This window comes from Talaromyces amestolkiae, assembly GCF_001896365.1.
Source record: "Talaromyces amestolkiae strain CIB chromosome Unknown scaffold21.1, whole genome shotgun sequence".
Taxonomy (NCBI): domain Eukaryota; kingdom Fungi; phylum Ascomycota; class Eurotiomycetes; order Eurotiales; family Trichocomaceae; genus Talaromyces; species Talaromyces amestolkiae.
In genome coordinates, this window is record NW_024468057.1 from 573,177 (window position 1) to 587,511 (window position 14,335).

Below are 14,335 nucleotides of genomic sequence, written 5' to 3' on the forward strand. Positions count from 1 at the left end.
ATCGGGTCCTTGCTTCCCAAAGTGATTTAGGCGAACAGAGGGGGAGGTCCTGGTACCCGCTGATTGTATCGCAGGAAACACCAATTTTGATATGAATCGTTTGAGCGATGAGGAACCAAACTAGTGCGGTTCTGAGAACACAATTCTTAATTTTAATCTAGCAAATAGGGGAAAAATTGATGAAGTTACCTTCTCCTTGATTCTGCAAAAATCCAGTCTTCCCAGCTCGCGCTTGGGTATAGTCTCTCGTCTTGGCAGAAGGGCTCTTCGCACATTTGTACGAGGCCCTCGCAGAGGATCTACTCCAATTAGATGGAGACTGAATGAACGAACTAGAATTCACACACCTCATGAGTCTCAAGCATCTGAAGATTCATACTTTGGTCTAATTGCGAGTCATCAAAGATCCGCATAATGATATACATGATCTGGGCTTGTATGGCTGCGAGAAGGTCATCCCTGGTCAATTGACGATGCTCGTTCTATTTCATCAAGTTAGTCAAATGTCAATCTGAAGTAATGAGGGCTCTGAGTACGTAGATTGTATAGTTGCATATCGCCACGTTCAAAGGGAACGTACCTTTCCAATAAAGGAACTTTGCTCCATCTTGACCAAGTGCCATAAGTAATGCTTGCTTTCGGTACTATGGGAAGCAAATATCTGTGCTATGCCCATGCAGTTGACCAACGGTTCCGGCATAGAAGACTGGATAGTATTAGATTGGCGATACCAGTGGCCATGTATGAAAGAAGGAAGGGTCTCTGCACGAAGCATCATCAACGGATACGTGCGGATCATCTCCAAGACACTGGTTGCAATGAATTGCGAGACGGGATCTGATATCGGCAGTTGAGCCAAAAAGTTTGAACTTGATCGCTGGAAGGTATGTGCATTTTTCGAGAGAGTAGACAAGTTTTCATCTCGAACAGTCAAAGCAGAAGATGTAAGCTCAGGAGGTTGAAGAAGAGTCCCAGGGTCAAGATATGGACTATTGATATTGTGAGTGGTGAAAGGCCGATTAGAACCAACTATCGGTATCGGGTCGTTCAATTGAGGAAAGTCGGTCTTGAGACTTTGCGTGGTAATATCATCAAATACATCCCAGTTGAAGTCAACCTGTATGCCGTCTGTATTAGGTTCTCCGTTTGATGGGGAAAACAGGTCACCCAATGTAGACGTGTCTCCTGTAAGAGGCGATACGGGAAAGTCTGGAGTACTTATTTGCGCCAACTCTTGATCCTTTGACCAGTCTGGAGGATTGTCGTACACGCATTTGATTTCCTTAATAGTGCATCGCAGACATTGCGACTGGAGGCTGCACTTGGCTTTAGCAGCACTGCATGCATGACAGGACCGCACACGAGATCGACGCGTATTTTTGGCGCGGCGGCAGTAAAGAACGTGACGGTTATACGATTTTTCTAGTATCAGAGACTCAATTTTAGAATGTGATTGTAATATAGTTCATGACAAGATTAGTTTACCCTTCAAAAACGGCTTTTGGCAAAACCCACACAACCGTAGTGAGCTCGGCGCTGATATTGACTGGAATGGCGGTGTTGCGGAATGCATTTGTTCAAAGTGTTAAAAAAGCTACTCCGATATCGTTTTACCTTAAAGTTTTGATTTCTTCTTTCCGCCTTTGTATCTGGGAGGGTTGATGATTGAAGAAAAGAAGAGTGATGACAAATGAACATGGCACCGGAACAAAGTGGCCGCCGGAGTAATTTGGCTAACTAGTACAATGTTCCTCCTCAAGACTATGACCGGCCAAATTGTTGTGAGACTTGCTAATGACGTCGCTTGGTTTTTTTTTTTTTGCGTTTGCCTCCTTTTTCGTCGTTAAATAATCGTTGCGATCTTTAGCAATAGTCATGATTCGAAAACGTCTCTTCATCATATTCCGCGGACGCATCACAAAGTACTCCCATTTGCTCAGTATATAATGAGTTCCTCAGAGAGTATAGGGGAAGTGGTCCAAAGCGACCCAACTGATTCTAGTAAGGAGCAGTCCCCTGCTACGTCTATCAAAGAATCTCCGAGCCAGCGGCCTGTACGTGGCTTCCAATGGTTCTTAGTCTGCGCGTCTCTCTATATTGGAGCTCTCATCTACGGTCTTGATACCACCATTGCTGCAGACATTCAAGCGGCTATTGTGGAACAATTCGATGATTTTGAACGTCTCACTTGGGTCGGTACGGCATTTCCTCTTGGATCAGTCTGCGCTATTCTACCCATGTAAGGTGCTACCCTTTCCTTGGTTGGACATGAAACTCATTTATCTCCTTATAGTTCCGCCTTGTTCAACAACTTCAACCTCAAGCCTCTTTTCATCGGAAGTATATTGCTTTTCGAAATTGGTTCTGCAGTCTGCGGTGCTGCACCAAGCATGGATGCACTGATTGTGGGCAGAGCAATTGCTGGTGTAGGCGGCGCTGGCATCTTTCTTGGGTAGGTTAATAAGAAAACGCATTATGTCAGATCTCTGCTAACATGCATCGTACTAAGTATTCTCAACTATTTCTCCCTCTGCACTTCCGAAAAAGAACGTGGTCGCTATATCTCAGGAACTGGTGTGGTCTGGGGAACGGGTGCTGTCCTGGGCCCCGTCGTAGGAGGCGCATTCTCTACGTCCTCTGCGACATGGAGATGGGCATTCTATATCAATCTGTGAGTTCATCCAGGTCAATAATGCAGTTTTGTAAACTGAGATTTGCAGTGTCGTTGCGGCCGTATGTGCACCAGCGTACATCTTCTATCTCCCTCCAGTAAAGCCACCCGGCGCATCAAACACCTCTGTTTTCTCAAGGCTCAAAGCTCTGGACTGGGTGGGCTTTATTGGAGGCACTGGAGCATTGGTATCATTCGTGATGGCTTTGACTTTTGCAGGCTCGATTTGGGCCTGGAATGACGGCCGTACAATTTCGACTTTTGTAGTCGCTGGTGTGCTTCTCATCTTCGTGCTTCTCCAGCAATACTTTGTTATATTTACCACCCGCCCAGCCCGCATGTTTCCACCACGCGATATACTCGGAAACAAAGAACTCATACTATTGAACATTGTTACTGCGGCGGGCGCGACTAACATCTACGTGCCGGTTTACTACATTCCTGTCTATTGCTCCTTCGTGCATGGAGACAGTGCCCTCATGGCTGCTGTCCGCTTACTTCCATATATTTGCTTCCTTGCATCTATGAATATGTTTTCAGGTGCCCTCCTTCCACGTATCAGCTATTAGTAAGTGTTGTCACACCTTGCGATCTGTGTCTCCACATGCTAATGTCTGTTAGCTGGGCATTGTACTTATTTGGCGGTATCCTCATGTTGACCGGCAGCGCCGCTATGTACACTATCAACATTGATACCGACATGTCAAATGTCTACGGATACAGCGTTCTTCTTGGAGCTGGCACCGGCTTGATATTCCAGGCTGGTTACACCGTGGGTGGCGTCAAGACCATGATGAGAACTGGCTCGGGTGCAGATGTGCAGCGTGTCATTTCGATGCTCAACCTGTCCCAACTTGGCTTTCAGATGGGTAGCTTGCTCATCGGTGGTCAGATATTTCAGAGTTTGGCGATGAAAAATCTTACTCGCGTCCTGAATGGTCAAGGCTTCTCTCAAGAACAAATCAGGGGCGCGGTTGCAGGCACTGCGAGCACCCTTTTTGGCTTGCTGAGCCCTGACTTGAAGCAAGCAGCTATCTCAGCTATTGTTGATGCTATTAGCAAAGTTTACATTATCAGTGTTGCGGCCGGCGCGATCACGATTGTTTGTGCAGTGGTTATGAAAAAGGAGAGGCTCTTCCCCAAGGAGGCAGCACCCAACATGGTCCTTGCAGGCGGAGTTTGAGGCTTTCTACTGGGATAAACCATGCCTCTGTCATTATCCACTGCTCACTCTTTAATTTTTAGACCAAGGCTTGGCTATAGCCTACACGCTTTTGCTCGATATTACTCGTTGTGTTCGTGTTTGAAATAGAGAATGTTGTTCAGATTTATAGAATATTTTTTCTATAGCTTCGTTAATTCAAATAGAAAAATCTCAGCCTCTCTGTACCAATACTGATGCATTCTCCCTTCTATATAAATACTTTTGAAAATAGAGTAAGAATACAGAAACCAGACATCTCAGTACCAGTATGCTGCATTAACAAGTCGCTGCTTTCCTATAACTACTTTCTGTGCTCTTAATAGCGGTTTCTACATTTGAGCTGTCCTGCTACTTTACCCGCAACACAGCATGTAAATCATTGACAATATTAGATCTGGTAGAGTTAGGACTAGGTAGGGCTCCTTTGCAATCAGATCCGCGAATAGTGGTGTGGTTCACATTGCAGAAAAATATATTTAGTACTGAGTCATTTAAGTCTATATATGTATTCTTTTTTTGGGCTAAAATCAGATCTAGTGGGCTACTCATCCGAATCGCTATCAAGATCCCTTTTGCCAATTGCAAAAGATGAGATCAACATCACTCCTCCAACAGCGGTGTAGAATATCCACATAGTCTTCAATCCATCAACAATACCATCCCCAAGCCCTTCATCCTCAGTTCTCGCACCCGAACCCAAGCTCGATCCATCGCTAAGATACGATGCTTCATCACTACTCAACCCATGCTGCAAAATAACGCCACCGACAACGAGCGACAGCGCCGTGGATAGATTCCTCAAGAATGTGAAAGCAGCTATGGCTGCCGCAAGGAGATCCTCCTTTCCTATCAGCTGGCTTTGGAAAGCAATCATGGGTGCTTGGAATAATGGTCCAGCACCGAGACCTGCGATTATTTGATAGATAACTATCTTGGTAATCATGCGACTCGGGCCAAAGTCAATGAACAGACCTGTCCCTAAGACCATGATACTTGCTCCAATCCAGATAACTGGTCGATACGCGCCAGTACGCTTTACGACAAACCCACTGCTGAGAGTCATCGCAGACAGGGGCAACACAAGGGCAAGCGTATAAAGTCCAGACTGGATCGGAGTAACGCCGAGAACGGTCTGAAAATACAATGGGTTGAAGTAGTCGTAGGCAATGAATATGAAGCTATGACAGAAGGCAGTACAGAGACATGCCAGTATAGATCTATCCTTCAACACTCGGATTGGCACAATAGGATTTTTTGCGTAGAATATTTCGTATAAACCAAAAATGGAGAGGATCACTATCCCAGAGATGAGCAGTCCAAGTGTATATGCAGAATCCCACGGATGTTGTTTACTAGCACCGATTTCTAATCCGTAGAGAAAACAGATTGTGCCGCCAACGATGAGGATAGATCCGAGCCAGTCGAATGAGAAAAGTAAGGTTTGCCACGGTTGTTTCTCTTTCTTGGCTGGGAGCTTCAGGGCGAGAAATAGGAAGATGAGCGACAATCCATCGAATGGAAGGTTTATGTAAACTAACTTGTTACTATGGTAGTCGTCACAAAGGATAGAGAGAACAAACTTACAGCACCATCTCCAACCTATTGTCTGTGTAAAAACACCCCCCAGCATGGGACCGACACCACTGGATATCGCCCATACAATACCAGTCAAAGCGTAATATTTTGCTCTTTCTCTTAACGGAAATAAGTCACCAATGACTATAGTCACAACTACCGATATGCCACCACTACCCAAACCTTGCGCAACACGACCTCCGATCATCATTCCGGGCGAGATACTCAGAGCACATATTAGACTTCCGACCAGAAAAACGACATTCGTTACCATCAGAATCTCTTTTCGGCCACAGATATCAGATATTCTAGCCCATAATGGGGTCGATGCCGTGCTGGCAAGGGTATAGGCACTGCCTACCCATGTGTACTGTGATGTGGTGGCATTGAGATGCGTAGCGATAGTCGGTAAGGCAGTTGCGACAACGGTAACATTGATAGCAGATAAGAATAGAGTAAGCAAAAGAGATATTATCACAAGATATAATCGTACTCCAGCTGGTTTTGCAACGCATTCACTGGAGGCACTGTCGACGATAGTTCCTGTCACGCTTGGTGATCGTCCTTTGACTTCCTCCATTTGTTTGATCTCTGAGACGCAAGAAGTATGGGGGAAAAATATTTGGGAAAAGATAAGACTAAGCTACAAACTTTCAGAAGTACGAACTAGCGCATAGGGGGATCACCAGAAAAAATGGCAAAAAATGACATTACCATTTAAGGAAAGGAGGGGATATCGGAATGTGGTCGGACCCAATCGGTGGTGCTGCTCGGCGGCGTCGGCCCCATCTTCGGGGGAGAGTTAGGGCTAGACTTTTGGTCTGTAATATTCTTGTATATGTGTAAGAATAATTGGTGTATTTATTTTGTAAAATTACTTCTTCTGCTGATTGTACTTTATCATTCACGAGGCTACAGCTGGTCTGATAGCTAGTGTGGAGTAAATTGAGTCATGTTATTGTCATGTGGAGGTGGCTACATATATTTTACATTTATACTTCCGAGTCGCTAGAATGACGTTTTGACCCTGCTAGTTGTTACTAGGCATATCATCCAAATTGACAAAAACGATGTGAATCAGGTGTGGGCATTAGAAATAACTTCACTCTGAGAATCGAAGTATAGCATCCACTCCCACAGGTCTTCGACATTATAGCCATCAAACGGATATTGATTGTCTTCCTGTAGTGGCTCCTGTTGCCAATTATATCTTTCCATATTTGCTGGCAGATTATCATGCTGGCTATCCGGTACTCCATCCAAATGATTGTATTGGGACAGTGTTGCTGTGTCAGGTACAATGCCTTCATATGTTTGAAGTGGCCTTGTATCGATTACGCCTCCATCATCAGGATGATGGCGTTTGTTTGCATTATGAGGTGTATTGTGTGTATTTTGGGAAATAGAGGGATCTTGGTTTGGACTGATGACGAAGCTGTTTTGTACAGTGCTCGACTTTTCTGTGTGGTTTCGTAGGTCACCTGACACATAAGGGCCAGTATTTGCACGGTTCTGAGGTGTATTTGGTGCTTTAGTTGCTCTTTGGGAGTCTACGTATCCACTGACACGCTCATATATAGTTGATAAACCTGGGGAATATTAGTTTTGCTCAGTAATGACATGATAGAAACAATGTAGTACCTTCGATAAAGCGGATATCTTGACCACAATCCGTCCATTTTTCATTGCAAAGTTCGAGACAAATCTTCAAAAGCTATTTATAAGTCAGTATGGATCGATATAGACGTCAAATAATGACCTTGAAATCTTACTTGTAAATCAGTCGACTGCATTCTGCTATCAGGATGCTTGATCAAATAGATAGCCAAAACGATACACGCTAGCAATGGAACGCCAGTAGGTATCAATCTCGTCTCCGTCTTCTGATCCGACAGCTCGATGCTTAACTTCACAATGGCTCTTGCGCTATTTACACATATCGACTCCCCACCGAGTATTCGGAACCGAGATGGGTCATCTGGACCCTCCTTCTCGACTTCGGCTTCGAAACTTGCATTAGGCGCAATGAGAGCTGCCCTGTGCAAAGTTATCATGGCTTCATGATACATCATAGACAATAAGGCTGCGAGATGAAAGACTCCACGGGGACAGAATATATCATTTCCCGGTCGCATCTGAGGAGGAATTCCATTCACCCAGTCCAATAGACATTTGTCAAGTCGCGCTGTATCGAGGAGAATCTCTCGTGCCCGGCGTTTTCGTAAAGTGTGGCCGTAAATATGTTGCCCAATCTGATTTTGATATACAGCAAGTCCTAGTTGCCAGCGAAGTAGTTGACCGTCATCCTGTTCATGAAGATGCGGAGGGAGAATATCGTCGCATGTGAAGGAATACGGAATCGCAGTTGGTCGTCCAGATTCAAGCTCCATACACTTTTCTAGAATGCAGCATATTGCCCATATTCTACCCTCGTGCGTATACTTTTGTATGTATTGCACATCTCCGGTGCAAGGGGCACTATCGGCTGCTCTTCGATGGATTCCGGTCGTATGGGCAATGCGAATAGCCATTCCTAGATACTGCCATCCCAATCCTTCTTGGTTCCGCCCACGGTAAGCAATAGTGAACATAAGCATTGCCTGCACTGCAGGAAGATAGGGCACCGACGTCACGTGTCCTATAAGACTTGAGGCTGCTTGGAGATATACTGTTCCATCGGAAGTAACTCCACGAGCTTCTTCATCTGCGCCGATACTGACTGCTAGATAAACACTTGCAAGCCAGGGTATTTGGTCCCGTGGTAAAGCTTTCAAATCACTTCCCATTCCCACTATCTGGTTGACGAGTAGATGAAAGGATTCGACGTTGAAAAGCGGATACAAGGGATGTATTCGGTCGAAAAATGTCGTTAAATATCCATGAAGACGAGTCCGGTCTGGTAATTGCGGTAATGAGACTTCCAAAGGGATGTCGAATTCTTCCGCGTATTTCATGCCATATTTAAATAATCCGGAAATTGGTTTTCGGTGCACTGATTTGAGGTATACATCCAACGATTTTGCCAAACATTGTGAACTGCTTCCACCAACAATTTTCGTGCGATTTAATTCTGGGTCGGTGTTCGAACTGACATGGAATGGTTGATGTACGGGGGATTCGTGCAGATTCGTATGGCCGGACTGGTCATTCTGTGCTTTGGCTGCTATAGAGTGTTCTATCCGTGGCTCTGAAATCTGCGTTTGTTGAAATAATTGTTGTTGTAGAGAGGGCGTAGGACTGGCGTATACATTAGGTTTATTTGTGTCAGATTTGTTGGGTATCTTCTCAGTCACAATCCACTCGCGTACAACAGGCTCTCCGGGACGTCGCGGATCACTTGTAGCACACTCTTCATCGCGAACTCGACAATTGCGACATCGCGGATAATCCGCATCGCATTTCACTTTTCGTAGTCGGCAACTGTTGCATGCCATAGATAGGCGTTTCTTCATTGGCCGGGGATCCATGACGGGTTCAACGAAATTGCGAAGCACTATTTGGGATTTCCTTCATTAACCCATCGCATTATCATTCGATCTCCATGTTAAACCAGGTGTGTTGACTTTCTGGCTGCCGAAAGAGCTGCTGGTAATCGAAGATACTGAAAGTATCTCGTGGACCATAACAACTGGGAGTTGCACACCCCACGGGGAACAGACTGTGGAGACTCTCCATCCCGACCAATCGCCAAACCCATATTGACAATCTCCAAACGACCCCCCAACTGAAGGGCGGACACTTGGCCGTACCAAGGAAAAGTGCGGAATCAATTCCAGGTGGCTTAAAAGTTGTGAATATACCTAACACAAGTGAGTATTCGGCAGTCATAACCGGCAGTTGTTCAGTCATTTGTGTCCAAATGACCAAAATAGGCGACCCTAGGGATGGGTTTCAATAACCCCTACTTCCTCTGAAGGGGCAGTCCTCTGCGCTTTATAATTAAGATTGAACGCAGTATCAAGCCATAGACCGAGAATATGTTTCTATTCTTAACAGCATCTGCGAGCAATTCGTGTCACTCGGTGACTTTCACCGTACACTCGGGGCTTCGGCGGCCTGCCGAAAGGATAACGACCCAGTAGTTAGCGATATAATTGTGCCTCTTATTATATCAATAGCAGTATAGTGCGGTATCCTGTATCTTATGGCAATAGACATAGGCAGGCTCATTCAGAATTTGGAAGAGATACGCCGGAATTAATGACTTGAGACAATACAGACATGCCTCAATGCCACAAACTATCATGGCCAGTTTGACCGTTACTATCTACGTGACTTCGGTCACTGTTCTTTCTCTTTACGTACCTTACTGTCAGTCACATACAATGTCTCGAAAATTGTATCTGGGCAGGTGTGTAACTTACAAAATTTTGCAATTCACTGAGTACTGACCCCAAATATAGGAAGTATCCGGCGATTGGTCCCTTTTTTCATCTATACTGAGCTGATCGACTGGATTACTACGGATTTGACCTGGGCATGCGTAGATACTGAGAGCTGTACTTTGAATTTTCATTGCTCGTACAATCATAGGTCTTGGGTTTCTCATTTGATTTCTTTTTTTGTGGAGTTTTTTCTTTTATCATTCATTTTGCTGGATATTCGATGCACATAGATGTCTCTTATTACACAATCATTATGGTAGAATGTAGTTATTTGAAAAGTATGGTCACATCACTAGCGTTGGCTCGTGTTTAAATGTGTTACAGGTCTAAAATCTAGGTCATTTTCACATCTAAATTAAAGTGGTTTGACAAGTAACCCAACGTTGTCGTCTAAAATATAGTATTCAGGTCAACTAGTAGTGACTATAAATTCCATACTAACAAACACAGTGTCATGAGATCTAATCTTCCACTCACTGTTTGATGAACGGAAGAATAATCGAGCTCGGATATTCTTTTCCAATATGAATTGTATGCAGTCCTTTGTTCAACTCATGCTCCGGTCGAGGCTGCGAGAAACTCTTGAACTCTGCAATACTAGGATATTGTCCGGAAACCTATCTTTGGTCAGTACATATTTGTGAGAGATGATTGTGGACAGCGCAACGGTACCTGTAATGATATGGTCTCTCCCTCCTCAAAGTCGTAACCCATAGCCCATATGCCAATTTCCAATTTCACAATCTCTCCTGGCTTCACCTTCTCCTGCTTCGTGTGCGGATGGAATGGGAATTGAGGATGGATGCTCTTGCCAGAGTCATAAGCACGATGCGATGCACGTAATATACCAGTTGAGCCCAGGTGAAGGTTTGTGCTTTGTTGTTCCTTCTCAGGTATCTCCTCGATAGACTTAACGGGAGTGGCTTCAATGGGGAAGTTCAAATGCATGAGCAGCTTTCCATGACGATCTCGCTTCCGGAGAATCACGAAAACCGTGAAGTCATCTTGCTGATCATTGGAGACATATAGAATTGCCTTGGGAAGACCAATGAGTTGTGTTGCTTTGTCGAAAGTATAAGAGAACTCGGCGATGGACTCTCGTTGCTCAGAGTTGTATGACACAGTCTCGACGTCGATATTAGAGGGAGCATTTGTCTTCAAAAGACCATCTTTCGCAAGATACAGTTCGCGGTACTCTGTGTTAGGAGCTGGGAAATCCTCGAGGATAATATCGTCGATAGCCGCACGGTTGCCGAACCGGAGTGCTGACCAGCGTACTTTGGGAGTCTTCTCCCAACCATTGCCTTCCTCTCCTCGCAAGTATCGATCGAAGAACAAAAACAGTTCTTTCTCCGATTCGGGCTCACTGTAAAGCTCGTACCATTCTTGCTTGCTTCCCCAGCGAATCCATTTGTTGTCATGGGGTAGTTCCAGCCATGCACGAACACTTCCCATTGTGTGGATGGATGAGATGTCGCTTCCTCGAATGTAGACGGGGCACTGAATCTTTGTCATATCGGCACGCTTATCCTCCCAGAACGCATTCGACACATTCGAACGACGGTACATTTCCTCGAAGTCTTCCAATCCGGAGTTGACCTGCCCGCGAACAATAGCGTTTGCAATAAGATCGAAGTTGCTCATGAAGAACCAACCACCACGACAGAACTGCTCTCGGTAGATATCTCCGGATCCTTCCCAGGGAGCAATGGCCTTCAGTGAAGGTGGCTGCTGAGCGGCGATGAACCATTGAGAGATAGCCAACGCCGAATTACCGGCCATTCCAATGCTACCATTACACCAGTCCATTTTAGCTACCGCTTCAACCACATCGTATCCATCTTCTGCGTCCTGTGTGCCCATGACACCGATCTGGCCATCGCTATGTCCTGCACCTCGTGTGTCAACACTAATGATTGCATATCCCCTCGGGCACCACGTTTGGGGATCGAGACCCTCAAACTTCTCGATACCACTAAGGTCTTCACGCGGAACACAGCATTTCCACACAGTCATAGGGAGCATTTCCAAAGCACTATATTTCTTGCCATAAAATGACCAACTGAGGACGGCAGGCACTTTCTCCGTTGAGTTTGCGGGTCGATAAATGTCGATATAGAGTCTCGCACCGTCGCGGACTACGATTTCAACATCGTGCTCAACTATAATGTCGCTTTTAAGGGGTTTTGCGTTGAAACCATTCCAGCCTTTGGGTAGGACTTCAGTTTTGCCGGGTTGAAAGCCCACATAGCCGTTTTCACCAACGGTGGGTTGTTTGACACGCTTATACGCGATCTGGAGAGGAATGGGAGGCATCGTAGATGATTTGACTTGGTTTGAAATTCAAGATGTAAAATATTTTGATGCTAACTGCTCAGAAAAGCTCAAATAATATTTAATATTTATTTTGAACCGATACCACTTCGGACAAGAATTATACCGTCAGAGATGTACAGTGCCCCTCCAAAAAAAGTCAAGCACATGCTCCGAACCAAGTTCTTCATTTCAGTCCCCTCTTCGGTATCAAGACGAACTCAATAGTAATATTCTCCGCATTCTTCCAAAAAAATGTCCGGTTGATGCATGGAAAGTGGGGACGTTGGAGGAGAAGCTCAAAGTTTCAATGAGCCGAGACCGATTTTAGGGCACGCTAAGAGGCCGAGCAAGAGCCCCGAAAGTCAGCCCCGAAGCTTCTAGCAAATCAGTGGCCGTCGGTGCCTTGATGGCTCTTCGGGCGCTCACCGAGGGTTCTCGGCCGCTAACAAATCAACGTGAATCGCCGAGGCAACATTACAGTCATTACTGGAATCAGCTGAGAAGATCTTAACGAATATGGTAAGGACCTTTAGGTAGACAGCTTTGATGTTGCTTATTTTTAATATTCACATTTCCTTCCTCAATTGAACGATTTGAATTTTCAAACTCCCTCTTTGAAATCACCTCTTGAATTATCAATCTAAGCAAACATCAAAATGTCCCTCACAGAAACCGAGATTCAGGCCAAGGCCGCTCTGCAAAAGTCTCTGCGTGAATCTGAAGATCTCATTCATTTTGAGCCGAGAGTTTACGGCGATTGGCGCGATGAGTTCCATGAGAATGGTTGTGTTGTGATCAAAAATGTCATCAGCAAGGAAAAGGCCAAGTACTACTGCGATAAGCAGATCGAATGGCTCCACAAGTTTGACCTGGGATTCGACGAGAATGACGAGAGCACATGGACAGCTGAGCATTTACCGGTTAATTTCAAGGGAGGGTGAGTCAGGACATAAATAAAGACAAAGCAGCGAACGCCACTAACCGTGCATAGAATGTACTACGCCTATGCCGCACCACATGAAAAAATGGCATGGGAAGCCCGCATGGAMCCTGCCGTTATCGAAATCTTCGAGAAGCTATGGGAAACTAAGGAACTAATTTCATCATTCGATGGCTTGAACGTTTCCTTGCCCCGACGGAAAGATCTGACGGGGACCCCTTGGCCACACTGCGACCAGAACCAAGCTCGTAAGGGCATGCAGGCCGTTCAAGGTTTACTCAACTTTGCGCCAAACGGTCCCAAGGACGGAGGCTTAGTCTTGATGAAAGGCTCTGCGAAGTTGTTCAATGAATACTTCTCTCAGGACAGGGAGTCTTATGCACACGAAGATGCTCCCCCACCAGAGCTGAAGTACCAGGATCTGTTCTTATTCGACCCGAAAGACCTCAAGTGGTTTGAAGACCGTGGCTGTGAGCTGGTCAAGATTAACATGGAACCCGGTGACTTTGTTCTCTGGGACTCCCGTACCATTCACTATGCTGAGTTGCCTCAAGGCAACCAGATCCGACATGTTCAGTATATTTGCATGACGCCTCGTCGATTCGCGACTGAAGAAGCGCTGGAGTTGAAGAAGCAATGTTTTAACAGCTGGATGGGTACTACCCACTGGCCACACTGGTACGTGTATGGCTTTATTGAATACGAACATTGGACTAATTGAGACCATAGCAATATCCGCCCATCAGCTGAGAAGCCTATGCGAAACGGCAAAGTTTGCCCCAAATACCGCACAGAACCATTCGAGAAGCCTGAGCTTACGGACCGTCTGCTGCAGTTGGCTGGAGTGAAGGGTTACGATTAATCTTCACGTGGAAGAAGCATATTAACTTGTCATCAACTGTATCTATTTGAGCTCAAGAATGAACTAGAAATGTATCAATTCGTTATCAAAAACCTTCGTTTTATTTACATTAAAATTGTGTATTGATACAGTGCGCAGACTTTGCGTGCTGCGATTCCTATCTCAAACAAGATTTCTTGCCATAATCGCACGGGGAGGGTTTGGCTGCCACAGTCCAGTTACTTCACTGAGAGGAAGTTCAACCGCCTGATTTCCCCCACATTCCGTTCATCCTCCGGACGGTGCTTACGGACTACCCCGTTCCCAAACAAAATTGAGGCGTTCTACCCCGCGGTGTCACCTTGCCGTGAATCTGTGGGGAGCGCTAGACATCTCGGGGCTT

At 45.5% G+C, this 14,335-nt stretch overlaps 3 protein-coding genes across 3 annotated transcripts; 2 read left to right on the top strand and 1 right to left on the bottom strand.

Moving 5' to 3' along the window:
• Positions 1-1,946: 1,946 nt before the first annotated feature.
• On the top strand, positions 1,947-3,854 carry BHQ10_008969 (uncharacterized protein; the record flags this gene model as incomplete). Its single annotated transcript, XM_040881832.1, has 5 exons — positions 1,947-2,239; positions 2,294-2,452; positions 2,510-2,671; positions 2,721-3,239; positions 3,293-3,854. The coding sequence occupies 5 exons, from the start codon at positions 1,947-1,949 to the stop codon at positions 3,852-3,854; spliced, it is 1,695 nt and encodes a 564-aa protein (XP_040737471.1).
• A 562-nt stretch (positions 3,855-4,416) lies between these two features.
• BHQ10_008970 (uncharacterized protein) lies at positions 4,417-12,151 on the bottom strand (the record flags this gene model as incomplete). The annotated part of the gene is made up of 3 exons (XM_040881834.1): positions 4,417-5,053; positions 10,313-10,452; positions 10,508-12,151. 3 exons carry the CDS (start codon positions 12,149-12,151, stop codon positions 4,417-4,419), a joined length of 2,421 nt encoding a protein of 806 aa, XP_040737472.1.
• Positions 12,152-12,807: 656 nt separating this feature from the next.
• Positions 12,808-13,953, top strand: BHQ10_008971 (uncharacterized protein; the record flags this gene model as incomplete). Its single annotated transcript, XM_040881835.1, has 3 exons — positions 12,808-13,088; positions 13,143-13,769; positions 13,821-13,953. 3 exons carry the CDS (start codon positions 12,808-12,810, stop codon positions 13,951-13,953), a joined length of 1,041 nt encoding a protein of 346 aa, XP_040737473.1.
• Positions 13,954-14,335: the final 382 nt, after the last annotated feature.